General features: G+C 46.9%; 9 protein-coding genes across 15 annotated transcripts; 4 read left to right on the top strand and 5 right to left on the bottom strand.

Annotated features, from left to right (window-relative positions):
* Positions 1 to 13: 13 nt before the first annotated feature.
* On the bottom strand, positions 14 to 1658 carry LOC111078492 (aquaporin-11). Of its 2 annotated transcripts, none has more exons than XM_022373195.2 (4): positions 1553 to 1658; positions 960 to 1140; positions 472 to 885; positions 14 to 413 (listed from the first exon to the last, which is right to left on the bottom strand). In XM_022373195.2, the coding sequence occupies exons 2-4, from the start codon at positions 1135 to 1137 to the stop codon at positions 184 to 186; spliced, it is 822 nt and encodes a 273-aa protein (XP_022228887.2). In that variant the 5' UTR covers positions 1138 to 1140; positions 1553 to 1658; the 3' UTR covers positions 14 to 183. The 2 variants fall into 2 exon arrangements, with proteins under 2 accessions (XP_022228887.2, XP_041448767.1); XM_041592833.1 differs by having other exon boundaries at positions 14 to 383.
* LOC111078493 (transmembrane protein 186) lies at positions 1192 to 5126 on the top strand. Of its 2 annotated transcripts, XM_022373196.2 has the most exons (3): positions 1192 to 1884; positions 1943 to 2614; positions 2674 to 5126. In XM_022373196.2, exons 1-2 carry the CDS (start codon positions 1722 to 1724, stop codon positions 2563 to 2565), a joined length of 786 nt encoding a protein of 261 aa, XP_022228888.2. In that variant the 5' UTR covers positions 1192 to 1721; the 3' UTR covers positions 2566 to 2614; positions 2674 to 5126. The 2 variants fall into 2 exon arrangements, with proteins under 2 accessions (XP_022228888.2, XP_041448768.1); XM_041592834.1 differs by having other exon boundaries at positions 1194 to 1884; positions 1943 to 5125.
* LOC111078491 (organic cation transporter protein) lies at positions 2560 to 6232 on the bottom strand. 2 transcript variants are annotated; one of them, XM_022373194.2, is made up of 8 exons: positions 5988 to 6232; positions 4380 to 5107; positions 3612 to 4317; positions 3458 to 3551; positions 3131 to 3231; positions 2994 to 3074; positions 2822 to 2932; positions 2560 to 2762 (listed from the first exon to the last, which is right to left on the bottom strand). In XM_022373194.2, exons 2-8 carry the CDS (start codon positions 4922 to 4924, stop codon positions 2733 to 2735), a joined length of 1668 nt encoding a protein of 555 aa, XP_022228886.2. In that variant the 5' UTR covers positions 4925 to 5107; positions 5988 to 6232; the 3' UTR covers positions 2560 to 2732. The 2 variants fall into 2 exon arrangements, with proteins under 2 accessions (XP_022228886.2, XP_041448766.1); XM_041592832.1 differs by having other exon boundaries at positions 4380 to 5072.
* A 228-nt stretch (positions 6233 to 6460) lies between these two features.
* On the bottom strand, positions 6461 to 7215 carry LOC111078495 (UPF0587 protein GA18326). The gene is made up of 2 exons (XM_022373198.2): positions 6845 to 7215; positions 6461 to 6791 (listed from the first exon to the last, which is right to left on the bottom strand). The coding sequence occupies exons 1-2, from the start codon at positions 7095 to 7097 to the stop codon at positions 6553 to 6555; spliced, it is 492 nt and encodes a 163-aa protein (XP_022228890.2). The 5' UTR covers positions 7098 to 7215; the 3' UTR covers positions 6461 to 6552.
* A 180-nt stretch (positions 7216 to 7395) lies between these two features.
* On the top strand, positions 7396 to 7949 carry LOC111081763 (COP9 signalosome complex subunit 9 homolog). 2 transcript variants are annotated; one of them, XR_002608661.2, is made up of 3 exons: positions 7396 to 7558; positions 7616 to 7819; positions 7878 to 7949. XR_002608661.2 is itself a non-coding variant. In XM_022377903.2 (2 exons), the coding sequence occupies exons 1-2, from the start codon at positions 7481 to 7483 to the stop codon at positions 7748 to 7750; spliced, it is 213 nt and encodes a 70-aa protein (XP_022233595.1). In that variant the 5' UTR covers positions 7396 to 7480; the 3' UTR covers positions 7751 to 7841. The 2 variants fall into 2 exon arrangements, 1 of the variants encoding a protein (XP_022233595.1); XM_022377903.2 differs by lacking the exon at positions 7878 to 7949 and having other exon boundaries at positions 7616 to 7841.
* Positions 7833 to 9414, bottom strand: LOC111078494 (F-box/SPRY domain-containing protein 1). The gene is made up of 4 exons (XM_022373197.2): positions 9114 to 9414; positions 8812 to 9026; positions 8383 to 8747; positions 7833 to 8311 (listed from the first exon to the last, which is right to left on the bottom strand). The coding sequence occupies exons 1-4, from the start codon at positions 9204 to 9206 to the stop codon at positions 8217 to 8219; spliced, it is 768 nt and encodes a 255-aa protein (XP_022228889.1). The 5' UTR covers positions 9207 to 9414; the 3' UTR covers positions 7833 to 8216.
* Positions 9415 to 9757: 343 nt separating this feature from the next.
* Positions 9758 to 15608, top strand: LOC111078533 (transcription factor Dp). Of its 2 annotated transcripts, none has more exons than XM_022373251.2 (10): positions 9758 to 10588; positions 12791 to 12945; positions 13009 to 13075; positions 13140 to 13204; positions 13272 to 13330; positions 13398 to 13731; positions 13792 to 14027; positions 14093 to 14175; positions 14236 to 14319; positions 14387 to 15608. In XM_022373251.2, the coding sequence occupies exons 1-10, from the start codon at positions 10507 to 10509 to the stop codon at positions 14557 to 14559; spliced, it is 1338 nt and encodes a 445-aa protein (XP_022228943.1). In that variant the 5' UTR covers positions 9758 to 10506; the 3' UTR covers positions 14560 to 15608. The 2 variants fall into 2 exon arrangements, with proteins under 2 accessions (XP_022228943.1, XP_022228944.1); XM_022373252.2 differs by having other exon boundaries at positions 9759 to 10588; positions 13401 to 13731; positions 14387 to 15607.
* LOC111081760 (probable peroxisomal membrane protein PEX13) lies at positions 15219 to 20192 on the bottom strand. 2 transcript variants are annotated; one of them, XM_022377900.2, is made up of 4 exons: positions 17620 to 20192; positions 16798 to 17542; positions 16509 to 16738; positions 15219 to 16365 (listed from the first exon to the last, which is right to left on the bottom strand). In XM_022377900.2, exons 2-4 carry the CDS (start codon positions 17424 to 17426, stop codon positions 15944 to 15946), a joined length of 1281 nt encoding a protein of 426 aa, XP_022233592.2. In that variant the 5' UTR covers positions 17427 to 17542; positions 17620 to 20192; the 3' UTR covers positions 15219 to 15943. The 2 variants fall into 2 exon arrangements, with proteins under 2 accessions (XP_022233592.2, XP_041449190.1); XM_041593256.1 differs by having other exon boundaries at positions 16798 to 20192.
* LOC111078530 (WD repeat-containing protein CG11141) lies at positions 17774 to 20629 on the top strand. The gene is made up of 4 exons (XM_022373248.2): positions 17774 to 18076; positions 18205 to 18489; positions 18551 to 19635; positions 19698 to 20629. The coding sequence occupies exons 1-4, from the start codon at positions 17858 to 17860 to the stop codon at positions 20227 to 20229; spliced, it is 2121 nt and encodes a 706-aa protein (XP_022228940.2). The 5' UTR covers positions 17774 to 17857; the 3' UTR covers positions 20230 to 20629.
* Positions 20630 to 21143: the final 514 nt, after the last annotated feature.

Here is a 21143-nt window from a genome sequence, read left to right as displayed (position 1 = left end):
TAAAACAGGAAAATACGCTCAACATAGGTTTTAATATGTACAAATTCTCTAGGAAATATCGAAATGTTACAACAAATGTGCATGTGCAAGTGTATAAGGTAAATAAGAAATCCAACATATTCTATAGCTTCTTCTCGATAGCCCCGTCCGTCCCGTTCCCATTTCAGAGCCTTGGGGATGCTCCTAGGCCTGTTTTGGCTTATCCTCGCCGAGCAGGAAGCGTCGAACTATAGGCAGCTTGTAGATCGGCACCGAGAGCACAGCACCAACGCAGGCACCAATCCAGTAGACAATGATGTGCTCGTAGTTGGTGTGGCCGCGACAACCCCACTTGAGGGCGGTGGCCAACACCGGATTGAAGTAGCCGCCGGAGAAGTTGAAGGCTGCAAGCAGGGCATAGTTGAAAGCGTAAACTACTTGAGAACAGATGACAGCAGTTGGAAGGCACGCTTTAAGCGGGCGCACGCTTACCTGCCACCACCAGGCTGGTGCCGATGAACGAGTCGATGTAGCTGGCGAACTTGGGCTCCTTGTCGCTGAGGGTTTTCGATGCCAGGCGGCACAGCAGTGTGGCCACGCCCTCAATCACGGCCCCCAGGTAGGGGCTGACCTGTAGATCGGCACTGCAGGACTCGAAGGCCCGTCCCTTGTGGGTTTCCGCGAACTCCAGCCACCAGAAGACTTGCACGATGCGATAGACGCAGCAGCCGCCCATCAGCTCGGCCCATGTGCACAGTGCCATCTCCTTGAAGCTGGTGCGCCCCTCCAGCACGTCCTCCATGTGGGTGTAGGGGCACGCGGAGGCGTCGCCCCAGACCTTGCCCCACCACACCGTAAGCACGAACAGGCAGACAGCATAGGCGGCGACGCCAAAATTGTCAGCCACTGGCAACGGCAAAACCTTAGCCCACACTCGAGTCCATCGCACATGCACCACTCATCCACTCCTCCTCACTCACCTATGATCAGCTCGAAGCAGCAGGCACATAGCTCGGCGGCGGCTATCGCCTCGTTGACCAGAATGGGCACAATTCCCTCCCGTGTCACCAAGCGCCGGCTGGCCAGGCGTGCAATCTGGGCAGCAACACAGCAGCCGACCATAAAGATCCCGCTGACACCCAGCGATGCCATCGACATGTCCTACAAAAATTTCAATAATGAACGGTACTCCTTGTTGATGATATGCTATGGATTTTCAAAGCTGACACTAGGTCTTGTCCTGCCCCAACCTTGGCCGGGGATGAGGATGAGTGCAACACTTTTTTTTTCCAATGCATATGCATGTTCATGTCACACACCACACGACTATTCTAAGCACACGAAAAATTCTCTAAAAATAGCTACGAAACGGTTCTTTCTTTGGGTCCCCTTTGTTGTTATTGCAATTATTGTAAAGTGACAATCTTTTTTTTTTCTCACAAAATGTGTTCTTCAGAAATGATTTGACCTCGCACTACAATGCCAGAAGTGATTTATATCCAAGTTCAAGTTCTTTTTTGGTGTACGTATGTCGGGTGCTGTGCTATGATGGATTATCTCAGAAAATACATACTACGCAATTGGAGGATTGGATACAATTCGAGCGAAATGTCTGTCCCGCAGAAGGGCCGCCGCGAACGCTGAGAACTGGCCGCTGACTGATATTCAGTGCTAGCGAATTATTTATTGATCATTCTCTTTGCTCGCCGGGCAATCATCTGGCTTTGGCTATAATTAAACTAATGCTCAATGTGCGAAAAGTTGACGTCATGGAACTCTGCATGGCGCCTGCTGAAATTCAAAAATGGCGGCTATATATCATGACTTGCTGGGCAGCACTGGTACTGGCACGTGTGTCATCGATAGCTGCACAGCTGATTGAGGCTTATTTTCAAAACAACGCAAGTACGATTTTTTACATAAGATTTTGTTGATATTTTGACTTAAATCCTTTTAAATTTAGTGTTGCGGCAACTGTGCAGATCTCATATAACAAAAGTACGATGCCCAAGTGCATCTGTGCCTGCAGCGATACAACAGTTAAATCAACGCCGCCTCACAACTAAACCCGCTGCCGGGAGAACAGCGTCACTCGACGACGACGCTTCCTTTTCGGAATGGCGAACCATTTACAGCCTGCCATCAATACGACTGGTGGCTGCATTTAATAAGCTCAAAATCTATCAGGCTGCTCTTACAGCCGCCGGGGCGCCCATTGCCTTTGCTCTTGGACAGGCCGGGCACGTTGCCACGGATGCACTAGGGATCTATTCCGCCATAGGAGTCAGCGGGCTGATAACACTAACCCTGGCCAGTTATGCGGCGACAAATCTCGTTGGATTCATCTACATCAACGAGCAGCAGGACATGCTGAAGCTGGCCTATGTGGATTTCTGGGGTCGCCGCGTTGAGACTTTGGTGGAGACCGATGATTTGCTGCCCAGCTGGGAGCGGGGATCAACGAGCCGACTGAGATTCGTTCTGTCCATTACCCTGCGGAGTGATGCCCAAAGGCGCTACAAGTTGTTGAATCGTTTTGGCAACATAGCAGATCGTCAATTATTTGAGGGTCTGTTTGGCGATTAATACATAAGAAGCAGGAGATTGGAGACACTTGTTACTTGTTACATACGAGGTGTGCAAACGTTTACTAACGTGTACAGTCCTAAGATTAATCAAATTATATAATTTAAGTCTAATTGATGAGAGATTGTATACGCAGGAATGGCTCCTACAACAACTGCCTGCCTTTATTATTTGCCCAAAGCGATGGCCTCTTCCACCTGCAATGTATGTAAGATAAGATATCAATATAATATCGTAGGGTACCTCCGAAACCCACCGTATCGGGCAGCTTCATGTGAAAGGTTTCCGGCAGCAGCAGCGAGAGGAGACCAGCCATCAGCGAGACGGCTCCAAAGAGCAGCAGCGGAAGGGGCTCGTAGTATGATCCCTGCGTGGATGAAAATGCGTGGATGGCAAACACGGTTGGATTGAATGTACGAAAAACCTACCAGCAGCGGCACAAAGGGAGCCAGCATGGCTCCACAGCGAGCAAAGGTGGACATGACGCCAACGCCTCCACTACGTATGACCTGCAGAAGAATGTATGTCAATCGAATGGGACACTTTGAAGGTTCTTCTCACACACCGTTGGCATCATTTCCGCGGTGTACGTATAGATGACGGCGAACGAGGACGTAATGCCAAGCTTTCCAATGAGAAAGAGCGACACAATTAACCAGTTGGCCCCTTGGATGGATTTGGAGAAGAATAAACATTATTCGCAATCAAGAATAGGCAAACATTAACCATGACTAAAGCGATATGCAAACAAACAAGGAGGTGGGCCCGACTCCACCAACATTTACCCTCACCTCGAAGTCCGCTGGGATTCCCATCGACTTTTACTTTGCGGGCATGCACAGAAATCGCATAAGAATTAGCTTAAGTCTAAATTGTTAAGTACACCACCTACTCATAGTCAAATAGCCGCTGGCCACACATGTGACCGCACAGAGCAGCAGGGATCCAGACAGAGCCAGGCGTCTGCCAAGCTTCCGCAGGCACAGCTGTGAAAAGAAGATGGACCTGTCAATTTTGGAACTGTGGGATACTCAAACGGAACGTACCCACGCCAAGCTGTAGCCGGGGATTTCCACAAGGCAGACCAGGGTAAAGTTGAGATACTTGTTGCCACTCAAACTGGTCGAGTTCAAGGAGAGTCCGTAGTAGACGATGGCATTGACGGCCCAAATGAAGAGCATGTTCGCATAGCGAACGATCAGAATATGAGATGCAAACACCTCCTTGACGGCCAGCCAAATTTGGCTATTTTCCTGTTTCTCCTTCTGATCGGAGGCGGTACTTTCCATGTCCAGTTCCTGCTGCTTGAAACTGGCCAGCAACTCGATGGAAATATCCCGGCGATTGACCTCCGCCGCTCTCCGAATAATCACGCCAGCCTTCTCCCGCTGGTTGCGAGCCAGCAGCCATCTCACCGACTCCGGCACAATCCAAAAGTACCCCAAAAATATCAGCGGTGGTATGGAAAGGACCAGCTGCAACTGCCGCCAATCGGAAAGGAACATGGACAGCCCCAACAGGGCCTCGCCCACCGCATAGAAGTAGTTGAGCACAATGGAGGACATCTCCCGCTTCCTCGGACCCACCATCTCCACGCCAATGATGAAGGCCAGCGGATACACGCCGGAGGTGCCAACGGCATTTAGCAGGGCAAAGCTCAGAAAACTGATGTAATCCCATGCCAGGGCCTGCGCTATTCCAGTCACAGCCATGAAAAGGATGCAGAACAGGAATATGCGCTTGCGTCCAAATCTGAGATGAACCGGAGATACTGATACTGAATGGGTGGGATAGAGTGGATTGATCAGACTCACCGATCGGCAAGGTAACCGAATAACGCGGTACCGATCACCAGACCCGCAAAATGTGTCGTTCCCACAAATGCCAGCTTCCAGGCATTCTCTTCGCACATCAGCTGCCACTCCTGCAAAATGGTTCGCTCCTGGCTACCGTACACGAACTGCAGGCAACGTTCCTTCTCCTGTGTGAAGTTAGCGGCCGTGCATTGTTCCGCTTGCAGAGACTCCCAGCTGAAAGTACTCGTCTCATTGGCCACATATCGTTCACAGATGGCTGGCTTAAAGGAGCCCTTCTTGTTCCAAGTACCAGGCACCGCTATGGGCACCCAGTCGGCTTGGTAGTCTGGCGCCTCGATGCTGTCACACCCAGGTACGTAGCAGCGATAGGTGGGCGTGCCAGCCGTGAACACATACGACAGACTGTTTGCAGCGGCGAAGAGAACCGGGAGACAGATAAGCAGATAGTTCCGCCGCTGATAGCGTCCGAATTCCCCAATTTGATTGAGTATTTCATCAAAGTCCAATACGTCTGTTGCCGGTCCAGATGCTGAATGTGACATTTTATCCCTTACCCAGAAAATATCTCTTGTAGATATCTTGATACTTGTTCAATAATAAGTCACTTGGCCGCTGCTCCAGAGTCATGCGATGCGTCGTATATAGGGCGTATCTGTTCAGTCAGACATCAAAGGCCCTGCTCTTGAAGACCTGAGGAGAGCGTGGTGTTTGTATGTGAATGGAATCTTCGAAGATACATATATACATAATACATAATTATATATTTATAGAATATTTATTTATACCGGCTACAGGGGTTCAAAGGAATTGAGTGTTACATCCTATTCTGTACACTTGTGCGTTGGCTTATCAAAGACGTTACTCAGTCAAATTTGTAGATCGGTTGATATACGTATGTACTCTGCTAGAGATTAACGAATTGTTTTTGTGTCTTAAGCAATATGCTTTTCGTTATCATCTAAAAGTAAAGCCGTAGAAACAGCAATACTTGGGGTTCAAGAAGAGCTCGGATCCTTTTGTAATTTGCATCTGACTACTGGGTATCGTATTGTCGAGATCCCTGGCTGGGGCAGATGGTGTGACATCTTAGCAACTTATTAATTACAAGTACATATGCTTCATGATCAATGAATGGTGGCAGCTTCTTGAAACGAACACTAAGTACATATATGTATGTATATGACTGTGCATGCATGCAATCCAATCGTGGCCAATTGAGATGAATTGTTGCATGCCACACAGCGGTAAAGTAAGCAAAAGTCTAGAATGCATCGGGTTGGAGATGCCCCCCAGGCCCGCGATAAATGATTGATGCGTGCTGGCCATAAATTGAGATTCACAGCTGAATAATGGATGAGCGAGCGAAAAGCCAAGCCATGGGGGGAATTGCCCAGCGCCTAGTCTGGGATCCGGATGGGGTTTTGGGTCGGGTGGAAGTGCAACTATTAGCATTCGCATGCCTTATTAATTCATCGAGTTGGTGGGAACATTTGACAACTGGTCAGGTGCATTGACTAAGTGTCCAGGGTCTAGGCCAGACGATAAGCTGGGGGCCCTCCCATTATCTAATCGGTACGGGGTCCATTTAACGATGCACTTACGAACCTCAAAATATAATTATTTCACTTCACATTTGCTCTGCTTGCCACACGATGACCCGCTATTATCGCACTTGACAGGTGTTTTACAGTTGCTATTAATGCTTCAACATTCAGTGATTGGGGCTCCAATTACTTTCAACTGTCAGTATTGGCGGCCTGTTGTTTCGGTCCGGGATTTTATCCGTTTCGTTCGTTCCATTACCGCTCACCGCAACGTCTGGCGAAATACTAAAATGTCTCAAATCATCATGCAAACGCAAACAGAAGGGCACAAACGTTTTGCTACTAGAACGCTATCTTTCGCTGTTCTTTCTCATTCTAAAATAAAAGTAGCCGGCATTAAAATCAATACAACGACATTGCGAGAGAACTGAACTGAACTGGCGTAATGCGAATGAAACTCTCCCTGCTCTTGCAACCAGAGAAAGATTGTTGTTTACTTTCACCATCTGTAAAATGCGTCATTTCTCTGCATCGAAAGAGCAGATCCTATTTATGTTGTTTTGGGAGAGTGAGAGCGTATCGTATGTATTTATTCACAATATTGAATTAGGAGAAACAATCACTGATCACTTCTTTAACTTGACGAACTTTGAGGCAAACTCGTAGACTCCAACGGAGTTGTTGTTCTTCTGATCGTACTCCACCCAGTCGTCTTCGGACAAATCGACGTCCTCAAAAGACTGGCCATTTTCGGAGGAGAAAACCTTCCAGCCGGTGCGGGGTGAGAAATCAACAGGTTCCAGGCCGCGACAGTCAAAGATAACGATGGTCTTGAGTTTTCCACTATCATCCGCCGTGTAGGCCACTGCAGAGAGAGAATCAGTGAGTGGAAGTTCTAGATAATGGATGGACGCTCACCGTTCGACTTCTCCACAATATCAATACTGTTCTCCCGGCTGCACATTTTGCACTTCATGAAAAAGTTAGAGCCGGCCGAGTTGCGAGTATCCTGCTGCACTCGCTCCGATTCGGTTATGTCGTGCCATTTGTCCGACTGCTCGCCGCAGTTGCTGCAGGTCAGCTTCACGAAGAATGGATAATCTGGATGGCATGTCTCTATTTTATCTATGTTTTCCAATGTTGCAGATATTTGAAGTCCCACGCGCACCATTTCTGCAATATTTATTTATTTTTTGACGGTGAAAACAGCTGTTTGGCGAAGCTAAGCGAGCTGCCACTTGGCAACAAAACCATCGATAGCACCGTCGAATTGTGCCGGTTGAGAACCGTATGAGAAAAAACAGAGGAGAGGATTTAGAAGTCTAGAAAATTAATTAAACGCACTAAAAGAAAATCATCTCCTGACGATAAACTTACATTTTTTTAGCACTTTGTAATGTTTTTAAATTAGTGTAAAAGATTTCGATATATCGATGGTTTGGTTTAGCTGCAACCCTGCTGTCTTCTTCTTAAACTGGCAACACTGGCAATTTTCACAGAAGACTTTGATATAAACAAACGAAAACAAATAATTAAATTCCAATCCAACCAGCAATGGATCTCAATATGAAGCCTTCTCTAGCTGCCGATGAGATGTTTTCTGAGGGCCCCGGCTACATGGAAATGGACGAGGTGAGTTTGATGTTTGATATCAGACAAGATGAAATTATACTATCACTGCCTTTATAGTCTGGCGGCGCTACTGGCATGATGATGACCAATGATAAACATGTTCATGCCGATTTTTACAACAATTTCGACGATCTGTTTGATGAGGACAATTGGGCCAAAGTCAAGCAAACTGGCGACAATCCCAAACAGTAGATTAAGCACTGAAACCTTATACGTAAGCCACCCTGGGCCATGGGGACAAATATACATGTAGGAGTATAGGTAATACCTTTCGTTTAGTTCATTATTTTGTTTTATTTGTGCAAATGTCTTGGATCAGGATGTACATACAAACATTGCGGAATTGGTTGGCTTGGCTGCTATAATATATTCATTTGGTTCGTATAACTAACGTAATTGTTGCCGTTCGAGGATAGTGTGCGATGGTGGATTTGAACTTTGGCGTGGCGTGGTATAAACTCAACAAAATGCTTAATTTTTGTACAAAAAAGAACCTAGAAACTATATTTAAGATATCAAACTGAGCCGTATGCGGGAATGATTGAAGACATAATTGAGATTACATGTACAGATTAGGTATAAATCTATTATGGATCCATTGAATTTGTTAAACAAATTGTACGCAATTAAGGCTGCACTGCATCTGCTTATGACATAGCTAACCGTCTAGGGGAGTGCCACAATAGACCATAGACACCTCAGTGTTGCCATAGACGGCAGATACTGTGGGAAAAAGCTTTTTATCGGGCAAACCTGAAACCAGATACGAAGAATAGTTGGCAATGAGCATCACAAATCACAAAAGAACCACCAGATAAGCTCACCTCGAAAGGCCACGCCCAGAAACTCGTAGTTCTTCTCAAACGATAAAGTATTATCATCACAGTCCAATATGACGCGTATCCGCTCGCCCACCTGATATTTGGGCGCATTGTTCAACAATGGATAACCTCCCTGCATGTCGCCGTTGTGCAATAGATGGTTCTCGACCAGGTTCCAGCCCCAGCTCTGATCATCGGACCCCAAGAGGGCCACATAGCCGTGGCATTGCAGGGCCGCTTCCTTCGTTGATATCCCAATTACGGCTACCGTTCCCAGTGGACCCTCCCAGATGACTTCCCAAGCATGGCGACCGTGTCGAAAGCCGATTTTGGCCCTTGCAGCATCTGTGCTCTGAGCCACGGGGTTCCTAACAACGAAAGCCCAAAAGTTTTGCAATAATATCCTTTCAGGCTACAATCAAACTATCTTACCTGTGCAGGGTGAATCCATTTGGCTTAATGTACACATTGCGCGAGCAATCGCTGGGATTCCACGAGTGAAAGAACGCTCGCAACTTTGTCTTGTAGGTGGGGACGGGCGACAGAAGTTCAGATTTGGTGACATCCTTTGGAAGCTTGTTTAGGCAATGCCACCGCCACACTTCGCTGTTCTCGTCGTTTAGGAAGTTTCTAAAACTCCTGCATACCTGCATAAGTGTAAGAAGCCAAGAAGAGGTGAAGAGGCCCTCGTATATAAGAGCACATATAACATTTGTATTTTTATGTATGCACACCTGAGAGCAGCGGCCCAAGTCGTTCAGGTCCAGGTAGGAAAACACCACCTCCAATACATTATAATTGCACAGAGCTGCCACACGATCGACCATTTTGTTGTTGTCTGGAGTCGATAGTGTCCTCGCCTCGCTCTGCTTTGCCTTCTGCAGCAAGTTCTAGCTAGCTCCTTTCACTCAGACTTGTTAAATCTTCTTGGGTGTTCTTCTCGGCTTATTATTGGAAGCTAGCTTATTCATTTTTTTTATCATCAAATTTCTGCTTAATTTATTATTTGACTCGCGGTGGGACCGTAAAAGACTAAGCGGAAAATACCAAAATATAATAGCCTCCCCTAACCCCGTAAAAAATAACTCTTCTAGTATTTCTATGTATTTATGCCAAAACTTGTTCGGGCGCATCTATTATATCGTCCTCTTCCTCGTCCTAAGCTCCCTCCCACCCCATCATCTTCATCCGTCATCAAGTCGTCGGGATGCCTGGAATGCGAGCGATCGGCGTTTGTTTTGTTGAAAATACCAAACGCAAAATACCAAAAAATGCATTGTTTACATTTTGCGGAGAGTGTTGCGAGTCGGTTTCGGAAACCAGCTGCTTGCAACACTGAGCTCGATTGATGCGTAAATTGGCGCGCAGCGTCTGCCATTTCATTCGCACCCGCACACTGCCTGCACTGCCTTTCCCACATGAAAACGAAAAAGCAACGACTTGGTGGAAATTTTGTGCATATCGTGCTCCGTTAAAAAATACAAATTGTTCGAAACTAATCACACCACGCGAAAGAGTCGATTTCGGTGAATCTTTTGCGATATTGTGTGTGAAAATCGAAGTTCGTTTAGTCTGCGAAAATCGCCAGCGAAAATAGGCACCAAAGCAATTTTGCGGCCGCCGCTGTGTGTGTGTGACAAGAAAAAATGCTCTTGTGCTGCTGGAAGTGAACAAAAATGCGCTCGCGCTCGCCATTTTGACTCGAGCTACAACGAATTTTGTACCCATTAATACCGATCCCTAAGAGTGCATAAAAGTGTAGGCAAAGACTAAATTTACACACGTGTTTCAATTGTGCAGTGCAGTGAAAAATACACACCAACTACGAATACAGCACTCACACTAAGCCACCCATACACACGTTGCGGCTACGTGCTTTTTGCTATTCAAGACTTCTTTTTTTGGCGGCCCTCTAGGAGGTGACAGCCCGAAAGCAAAGCAGTGTGGTGAGGAGTAGTGGGCGAGAGTGAGAGGAGTGGGCGAGAGGCAACAGTCGGCTATCTCTATCTGTGCGGGGCACCGGCGAGAGGCGGCAACGTCGACACTATTGCACCTGCCTACCTGGTTGGTTTTCTATGAAAGGAGTGTGCTCCACGATAACAATAACAACAGCAAGCTACTCCTAAAATGGCGCATAACTCTTCAGCAGCAGCAGCGAGCGGTGTAGCTAAAACGAACGAAGTAAATTTCTTCTTTCAAGATGAGCACGGTAAGTGGTGGGGCGCCAGTTTCCCTCCCATATATCTCGCTATCTCCTCCGTGGCAATTGAAGAGCCTTGGCGGTTTTCCATATTACGGGGAAGGACTTCGAGGCTGCCTTGATTAATGAGCATTCTATTTGGTTGTGTGTGTGTGTGTATTATCAGGGGCAGAGGAACGGAACAGTAGTACCCACACACTCTTGCACACGCACATATGGAGGCGGGCGCGATACGATACTACAAAGTTGCATGGGGAGCGTAAAACGCCATCTTTTCTTTTTTCGGGTTTCTTTTGCTGACAATATTCATCGTTTGATACGTTTTTAGTGCCCGAGAAACAAGTAGAGGACAACTGAAAACCCATAACATGCATACAGGATGAACAAAATAAACTAAAGGGTAAAGAGGCAGAGCGAAAGAGAGAGAGCTGCTTTAGAAGTACCAAAATCGGTGTGTTCTCTCTGCCCCCACTCCACCTACCGTACAGCTATCGCCCAGTTGGCGCGCTCCCTCACACACACGCACACATTCATGGACTTATTATTCTCCCACTTTTATTTTATCGGACAGCCAACAGCTGATTGCAGCCCCAGCCGCAGGCGGTCGTCGAAGCGCTGCTAACGCATTCAGTATGAAAGTTTTGCATCATAAACCTGCAATATGTGCATTCGCAGTTATAAATAATCATGATTTTGAATAAGAGTAGAAGCAAAAGAAAATTTATAAAAACTGCGTGACATTCCGCAATGTGTCACGCAGTCGGAATAAGACCGGAGTGGGAAAGAGAGAACGAGAGAACAAGGCTAGAGACAAGAACAACAATGCCACACACACAAACACACAATCGCGTTGGTAAAAAAAAGAAGCAAAACCCCCAAAACGGGCAAACATCAAACATGTGTAAGCGACTGGTATACACGTGTATGTGTTTGATGCTTGCATGAATGAGCATCGAACCACGGTCCCCACTACTAATTACAGTGAATCCTTTCGTACAGGATTTTTTTTCGTATTTTTGTGCGTTGTATCAGTAGAGGGTATATTAGTTCAATCTAGTGCAAACATTTTCAGAATTCAAGTTTGCCGATCCCCATTATGCCCCGCTGGCTGACCCGAGGCGTGTATGCCTGTAGTTAAGCCACTGTGTGCGTCATTTGAAGGTTGGTTGTGTCCGTGTGTAAGAGAGAGAGAGAGGAGAGTTGGCAGATATTTTTATTATTCCCAGACCCTCTTGCGGGTCTGCTTGTTCTGGGAGTTTGACCACTCGCTCTGTTGTTATGGTTATACAAATATCAGGCAGCAGGTGAATAATTATCATATCGAACGAAGCTGATGTAGAAAACTTGAATTGCTTAGAAAAAGCCGGTTACAAAGGTAAAGGTGGAAAGCCAGGGATGCATACTACTAATCTGGCCCTATAGGTTTCGATTCTAGTTCTGGTTATGATTTTTACATAATTTTTAAAACCTTTTTTCTCACAGCGTTATGGTCTCCCTATGATCTATGGCTTAAAATCGAACTATTTGCAGATCATTGTAAAATATGAGTCGAACAGCGACTGAAAAAGTAGTGACAAAAGTGACTATAAAAATATCGATATTAATGATATTTAGCACTTCACCTCTTCTTAATTATACCCTGCTGATGACTCCCTATCGAATACCCATATAAAATATAAATAAATTTCTTCATAATTTCGGAATTTACTCTCTGCATGCCCCAATCTTTTGGTTTGAACTTGGCGGTTCCATTAATATACGTGCGTACATACATATGTAATGTATATGTACTATGAACATTTGACTATGTATTCAACAACCCTAAGCGATCTGGTTACCTGGTTGTTGCTGCATCCTCGTCCTTGCCAAAGGAGGCGATTTCCACCAGAGTGAATACATATATGTACATGGCACACGTTTGTGTGTGTGTGTTATATGCACCCTTAATGTTCTGCTTCTGAAATATGTGCTTTCTGGTTTACTGTTGTTGCAGTCGTTTTCAGTTGCGCGCGCTCGTTCTTTTCACTACACTCGCCCCACAGCGAGGGCTGCACACCGACGATAGTCGAATACACACATACAAACACACAAGAATGCCAATGTAAATTGATGTGTATGTATGTGGTGGGGATATTGACACAATCGTGTTATCAAATATTTCTTAGTTCTTCGGAGTGAATCCAATCTGAAACTGCATTTATCTTCTTCCAGGACAAATAGCTACAATGCGCAAGCCGGCACAAGTGAAGTCCGAAATGAATAGTGGCAAATCTTCCGTAGTGTATGCCACTAGCTCTTCCGCGCGCAACAGTGGCAATGGCAGTGGCATTGGCACCGTTGGGCGCATGGGCGCGTTCAGTCAGATGGTAAGACTACTTTGGATCGGAGGGTAGCTTCTTCGCTGAACTCACATCTCACATTCCCCACAGGGCACCACCAATCAGGGACAGTTCATCCGACTGCAGGACAATGGTACGGTCATTCCAAAAACAGAAAGTAAGCCACAATACACATAACCCTTTCGATCGGTGCTCATGCGTTATCCATTGACCAAAAACAGATACTTCATACACAACCGGGTCTGCTCAGAAGGGGGCCAGCGTGGGCGGCGGCATGTACGACGTGGTAAGTAGCGCGGCACTCCACCCCCACTCCATGCGGCACTAATCGAATGTGTATTCTGCATTAACAGATAAAGGAACGCTTTGTGAGGTTTACGCCAAATAATCCAACTAAAATGAAGTCAAAACTGTAAGTTGCGAGGCAGATGCGACTGCCAGAAAAACAGGAATTAAACTGAACGTTCTCTTGATCCTAGCAGCCATGCCATACAGAGCACCATGCACTCAACGTCCGCCTCATCCTCGTCAGTACAAAGGAAACGCAAGCCGGACAAGGCCGGCAAGGGTCTGCGCCACTTCTCGATGAAGGTGTGCGAGAAGGTTGAGGAGAAGGGCAAAACCACATACAATGAAGTGGCCGATGACCTGGTCAGCGAAGAAATGAAAAACAATGCATACGACAGCAACTGTGATCAAAAGAATATCCGACGTCGTGTCTACGATGCGCTCAACGTACTGATGGCAATCAATGTTATATCCAAGGATAAGAAGGAAATACGCTGGATAGGGCTGCCTGCCAACTCAGCGGAGGTAAGAGCCTGCGATTCAACAGTCCTAGGATTATCTCTACTAATTCTAACAATTCCATAGCAATTTCTGGCACTGGAAGAGGAGAATAGTCTCCGGCGGGAGCGCATCAAACAGAAGAGTGATATGCTGCGCGAAATGATCTTGCAGCATGTAGCATTCAAAGGCCTAGTCGAGCGAAACAAGCGGAATGAGAGCCAGGGCGTGGTGCCCTCGGCAAATGCATCCTGTCAGCTGCCGTTCATCATTGTGAACACGCACAAATCGACCAAGATCAACTGCAGCGTGACCAACGACAAGTGAGTCCAACATCACTTAGTTCCACCAAATTCCAACACTCTAATCCCCTGCCCGCACTATGTAGGTCCGAATACATCTTCAAATTTGACAAGACATTTGAAATGCATGATGATATTGAGGTCCTCAAGCGTATGGGTTTCTGCTTGGGTAAGTAATCGCCCATCCTCAGTGTTCACTAATCTAATTGGTTTTTGTCAACCATTCTAGGCTTGGATAAGGGTGAGTGCACGCCCGAGAACATTGAGCGTGTGAAGACTTGGGTCCCACCAAATCTAGCCAAATATGTGGAAGGTGAGTTTCATATCGGCTCAAATTCAACGCAAAACACCTGGCAATACCATTCCGTCTCCGACTTTAGCTTATGGAGCCGGAAAAACTGGGGAAACCATGTACGATTCGGACGACGAGGATACCGAGTTCACTGTGTACAACGATTCTCAGAGCTTGTCACAGAACACAACACAGCATACCATTGGTGAGGGTCTCAAGCTGGAGCTGGACGATGACGAGCTGGAGGATGACATAGATTGAGCTGACGATGCCGCTCACATTGCACATGCAATGGCCGATGCGGACGGGGATGCAGATGCTGCGGATGCAGAAGATACATTTAGTTTTACGTTTATCAATGCTTTGCTAGGTTTGCCACGCCCCCCACACGGTTAAACTTGTCGGCTCGCCTCTATCACTCAACCTCCACCATCCCACCCAACACCGCCTCCCAATCACCCCACCCCACCCCACACAGTTGGTTTTGTTTAACTTTCAATGAGACTTTATTAAGTTATACAATATTGCTATAATTATCGTATAAACAACATGGGGGAAAAGGAAATCATAAATGAATGGTTTTGCATACGCATTTTCCCTTGTATCTTTGAAGATTTATGTTTAAGCTGAAGGAAGTTTTTAAAAAGTAATTTTGTCTAGTTAAGCGGAGTGTACACGACACATATTAAGCAAAACCCCTACCCCGCCTCCTCACTCCCCCAGCAAACGAAAAGAAAATGTTACTTCTTAGTTGTTACGAGTCTCCCCTTTGCCGCCTATCCTCCTTAATTGGGTAATACTAAAGCGAAAGCGATCATGTTATGGGTAAATATGTCTCTACATAATACAATACACCCCAATTTTAAACACAACCAAAATGAGCTGCAATTTGTTTTACGAGTAAGAATACAAGAGTGACATCAAAGACATATGAAATATGTTTTATTCTACCATCCCCAACAGTGGGAAACGTCGCAGCCCCAAAACATTTTTTGTTAACAAAGAAAAGGAGATGGGATGCATGCAAAATAATCAACCTACCAATTTAGAAATAACAATACAAGCGAAATATAAATTTTCAGAATTTATACAATCTTCAAGTGAATACAGAGAAGTGAATACAAATACAAATACAAATTAGTAGACAAGTCAAATAGAATGCGTTTAAATGTAAGTGTCGAGCATGTAGTTGTGTAATAAATCGAAATAATTAATGATTGGATTGCATATTGATGCATGCAATGGGTATAACTGACAAACAGATCGAGTGACAAGTTAATAAAGTGAATTGCATATTGTAAAATATGATATAAACAAAGAAAACCTCTACATTTTCCTTCACCTTCACCATATTTGCATACCTTCTCAGCAAACTCTAGAAACGAGTTTCTCATTGAGTGCGTGACTAGAGGCTGAGTCATAGAACTCGGGTTTGTTGTAGTTTACTTTAGTTCATTGGGATCGGATCGCAGAGCTGAGCATAGCATAGCAGTCTTACATACAAATTCAAAGATCTTAAACGGAAATATACTTACAAGAGGCGGAAGTTAACTTAAAATACAACAGGTCAACCGAAGATACTTAAACTAAGGCTATGTTTAAGGGGTGTACACAGGGAACCGGGGCCGCGGCTGGCTGGACCAACTCAAGCGAATCCCTCTTCAAATACCGCTGTTGACGTTGAGGGCGGGCCAAGGGGCGCCTGTTGCTGGGCCGCCAAGTTGAAGTCGTAGTTCATTTGTTGATCGAACGGCGGTGCCGGAAATGCATCTGCCGATAGATTCATCAGCTCAGGTTGGGGCTGGCTGGGTTTCACTGGTTCTTGATTCTCCTGCCGCAGCTGCTGTGGCGATTTGACATAGCTAATGGGAATGATGCCTGAAGTCTGACCATTTGTTGTGGCCAATGCCCAGCCGGTGTTGAGCAGATTGAGAGTCTGTTGAATCTCGCGGGGGGCCACCTGGAGCGACTGGCCGGCACTCAGCGAGAGCTCACTCTGATTGCGTCCGGTGAAATCGTACACAGCCTGGGTGTGAATCGGTGCGATCCATTTGGATGGATTGCGGGCTGCGAGAAAGAAAACATACAAGAATTATACCCTCGGCTTATCTCGACATTTCGCACGGCTTATCGGCCAGATTACTAGCACATGGCCAGAGCAAAGTGCTCGCGATTAGATAAAGCAAGTGTGCAATGTGCATATGGCATACCTTCCTCCTGGGCCGTGTTTGTCACCGAGCCCAATAGCTTCATGATCAGATAGGGGGCCGTGAATATAAAGCTGATGAAGGCTAATACCGGCCAGGGCGAGGTTCTTTTTTGCGGAAGCTGTGGCCCCCCTCCTGCCTGAGCATTGTTCTCGTTGAGAGCGTCAGCAAACGCCTTCTTGAAGGCCACCGAAGAAGGATCCAAATTCGACAGTCGCAGCCAGAAAAGTATCCTGTAAGTATGTAAGTTCCGGTAGAGTCGGTGTTCCATATCTTTTTGATTGCTACTCACTTTCTGTAGATCCACTTCAGACCTCGAAAGATGGCAAATGTTGTCCAGAACTGCGCAAAAACACTGCGCAAACGTCCAAAGTTCGCTGCCACGCCGAGAATGGCCCGAAATGAGCTTGTTAACGCAAAGAATGTCGAGTCCAGCATGGAGGCAATGTTCCCAATAGCCGATACCAACGACTCTATACTCTGGAACGCTGGCCGCGAACTTGCCTCGGCCATCTGAATGAAACGCTGCTCCGGATCAATGCCACCCATACCGCCAAATCTGTTGTAGCCTCCGCCAAAGTCACCGCCATACGACCTGTACGGAGCTCCCCAGCTGCCACCAAACTGGCCCATTCCTCCAAATCCACTTCCGAATCCTGCTCCAGTGTTGTAGCTGCCATAGCCACCAGCGTAGCTATTGTTTCCATAGGCTCCGCCATATCCGTATTGGGTCTGTTGAAACGGCGACTGAGGCAGTGGTGGGGCGAGGTTTGGTAGAGCGCGCACATTGCCGGCGTAGGGTGTGCGCAGCACTGCGTCTGGCGGAGGCCCACTGGAAAATCCGGGTCCAACGATGCTCGTCGGCGGCAGTAAAGGTGCCTCGTTGATCACAGCGCTGCGAAGATTATTGTTGTCGACCATGGCGACAGCTGAAAACTGTCGTATGTAGCTCCGCTCCGATGGCAATGGGTCTTGTGAACTTTACCCCAAACGACTAGCAAGGGGGGTTTGCTTTTGTACTTTTATCTGCGCCTGGCCTGTCGTATAAAATGATGTTGTAGAGCAATGTGGTGTGGTGCGGGCGGGGCTGCTTTTGTTTTGCCAATTCGCTCACTTCTGTTTTCGTATACCACGGGCCCGACGAACAATCCAAAAATCCGATTTTTAATTGGTGAAATTTTTTTTAATATTAAAATCTTCCAACATATTCGATATTCATGGCTATCGATTGTTACCGTTTGAGACGCTGGCCTTTTTCCAGACGTCTGGCAGCTCAGCCAAGTGTGTATTTTTTGTTGACAGCCGGATAAGGATTGGGTTTGTTTGTTTTTTGTATTGACCAGGCCGAGAATATGGCCAACAGCAAAGAATTGTGCTCCATACGGGAGTGGGCCCCGCTAACTGATATCATCGATCACATCCCGGCTCGCCTGCAGCGGGGATTCTTTCCGGCCAATCTCAATTTGACTTGCGTCGATGCAACAAACGAATTCCTGGCTGTGGGTAGCGATGCGGGCATTGTATTCTGGTACAATCGCCAAACGGGCGAGATGCAGAAGCTCAAGTCGGAGGTTAGTCTATGACTCATTCAAGCATTTTATCTGAGTGGCCCATCCCTGTCCCTTGCGTGTCGTTTACTCATAAAGTTGGCTAACGTTGGCCGTGTGCTTCCCCCGCACACAATCACTTTGCTTTGCAGGTTGCCACACGCATTACGTGCGTGAAGATAGTCAATTCGGTGGAGTACATGGTGGCAGCAGGATGCGCCAACGGGCAAGTCAGCATATTCCAGATACAGAAGGAACTGCCACAGGACTTGGATCTAGTGGCGCCATGTACGCGCAGCAAGCCCATTGAACGCTATACAATCCGCGACCTGCACCGGTGTGTGGTCAGCTGCTGCGAGTGGTCGAAGAATGGCATGAAACTCTTCTCCGGCGACCGCCAAGGCGTTGTAGTGCTAACAGAATTCGACTATCAATCGGTGTGTACGAGTAAGAGGGATTTTGGGAATCAACCAATAACCCGATGTTTTTCCCATTCAGCACCTAAGCAAATCTGTGGAGATTCTCAGCGAAGCCTATGAAATTGTCCAGCTAAGCGTGCACCAGAGCCACCTGCTGGTGGCCACACTCTATCGCTGTATCGTGTGCCAGCGCGACGTCCAAACCGGACAGTGGCACATCACCCAGGTGGGCAAGAAGGATCGCAAGCAGCTCATCGACTGTGGCGGCGTGTTTCTTAAGAAGTTGCCCAATAGCAAGCCACAGCTCATTTGCGGGCGACCTGGTCTGCGCTTCTGGATGGCGGACGCCTACGGAAATGTGTCCAAGACCGTTCTATTTAAGGACGCTGTGCTGCGCAGTCCCACGTGGGAGATACCCATACTAAACCCGAAACAGCGCAGTGAGCCATCCACGAGGCCACAACCACAAGCCGTAGTTCAAGAAAGAGACGGCGATGTGCCCTACGTGGCCAGCAGCAATTTCCGCCAGCTGTATCTGTACGATGGCCAGGACTCGTTGCTGGTGACCCATGACGATGCCACTTTGTATATACTGAATATGGACCGCCTTAAGGTGGAGGCTGTGGCGCGCGGATTCCGCAAGATTCTCGACTTTTGTGTTAACGGCAAGGAGATCTTTGTTCTGGAAGGCGAGCGCTCCCTGCTGCGATTGGCTCCACTGCCGGAGCCGCCAAACAAGACAGCGAAAGTAATATTTAATCCGTTGATGCCGCCGCCAGTTCCTGTCCTAGGCGCTTCGCACTATTCCCAGCTAGAGTCGCCGCTCGAGCTGCAAGCGGAGCCCCTGCACAGTGCCGAGGAATGCTTTGAGCTGCCGCCTGTCGAGAAACTTGATCTGAATGTGCCCATTGAGCTGGCCGTGGAGTCGCCGTTGGCTCAGCAGAACCGTCGCCTGGAGATTTTCCGTCGCATCGGCGAAATGGAATTCGAGCAGTCCATAGTTCACACCAGTGGCACAACCTCCAGTGGGAAGCGCAAGACATCTGTTGGCAAGCAGAACAGTGGCATGGGCATCATTGAAATCGGCCACGAGACACATGAGTTGAAGCTGCCGCTCACTAGTGCCGCCACTATAATGGAGGCCAGCTACTGTCAGATGGAGAAGTGAGTATTCAAGGATTTACCCTATTTTGGTGCACCCAAGATATCTCTATACCCCCGTGCAGCAATGGCCTGGCCTCGCCTTTGGATTTGAAGAGCGCCTTTACGGAGCACCTGCCCGACGCTCTGAGCCCGACCACACTTCAAGAGACAGTGGCGGCCAAGGCCAAGTCCCTGGCTGCCGAGCTGGACCTGCCCGAGGTGCACCTTGCCCCACTCACCCAAGAAGAGCTGCGTGCCGCCCACGCTCAGACGACACAGCTGACTGAGTCTTTGATCAGCTGCTATCCCACGCGACTGGAGGAGGCCAGTGTTCATCAGACAGCTCCACAAGAAATAGAGACCGGCGACGATTACAATGCGGGCCAGCCGGTAGACGGAATTCGTGCGTCTGCTTCCTTCAAGCCCAAAGTGGCGCCTCTAAAGTTTGTGAAGAGCAAGCCGAAAGCAACACTGACCTTGGAGCATGATACGGACGAGGAGGAGTACACGAGCTTTCTGCCAGACTTTCGAAGGGCTGGAGACCCGTTGAGAAAGGAAACTCCAGCCACAAGCGATTCCAACACGTCCAGCGAATGGGAGTTTCTGGACAATTAGTCGCAGTATTACCTATAAGTGATATGTGTATCATTTGCACTTGCTTTCAAATTGATTTTAAGCACATTACACGCTTTTTTTTGTTGCTCCACTCAAAGAAATTGTTGTGCGTATTAGAGTGTGATTATCGTGATCTATTCATATTAGTCGAATTAACACAAGTGTACATAACTTTAGCATAAGCAATCTCTACTCAAAAATTATAGCCAGTCGCATATGTAGTCAACACATAGAAGAGCACTGTGAACTTATCCTAATCCTAGGATTATTATTATATTATTATTCCCTATGTTTCCCAACTCTCACATTCGAATGCTTTAAGTATTTTTACATATACATTGTATACATAGACCAGATCGCTTTGCAACACACAAAATACAATTATTTTATACAAATGTAATCGTTACATGTCCATTGCAATTTAAGGAAACCCACGCAACAGGAAGTGGATGTGTCTGAGGTGATAAGGGTTCCATAGGGGGGAAATGAGACGACTCCCACGAGAGCGTGTGCCTGATCTGGTGATAGACCCAGATCATTCTATGGGATTCTATGGAAAACTTCTGAAGTGGACACATACCGATCAGTTGACGGTGATTGTTATGCAATCCCGAACCAAACCACAACTGGGACTCATCAAAAGAAACCAGACCCACCATATTTATTAAGAAACAATTCGTAATTTGAACTCGGTTTGCATTCAATTGACTGTAAGTAACAATGGAAAGTTTTTCATTTATAAGATTTGCATGTTTCTGGAAGATTCTAGGAACAGGAAATTGTATTGGGGAGCTATTAAGAGGGTCATTTCAAAAGTAGTAACCCCATGACACACCTGCCAGACACCAGATCTTGATATCTTTCAATCGGAAAGTAATTTCGAGTTAAGTTTAAAAATACTCTGTCCAAGACGG

This window comes from Drosophila obscura, unplaced genomic scaffold (assembly GCF_018151105.1).
Source record: "Drosophila obscura isolate BZ-5 IFL unplaced genomic scaffold, ASM1815110v1 contig_186, whole genome shotgun sequence".
NCBI lineage: Eukaryota > Metazoa > Arthropoda > Insecta > Diptera > Drosophilidae > Drosophila > Drosophila obscura.
The sequence above is the reverse complement of the archived record's forward strand: the minus strand, read 5'-3'. Positions and strand labels throughout refer to the sequence as shown.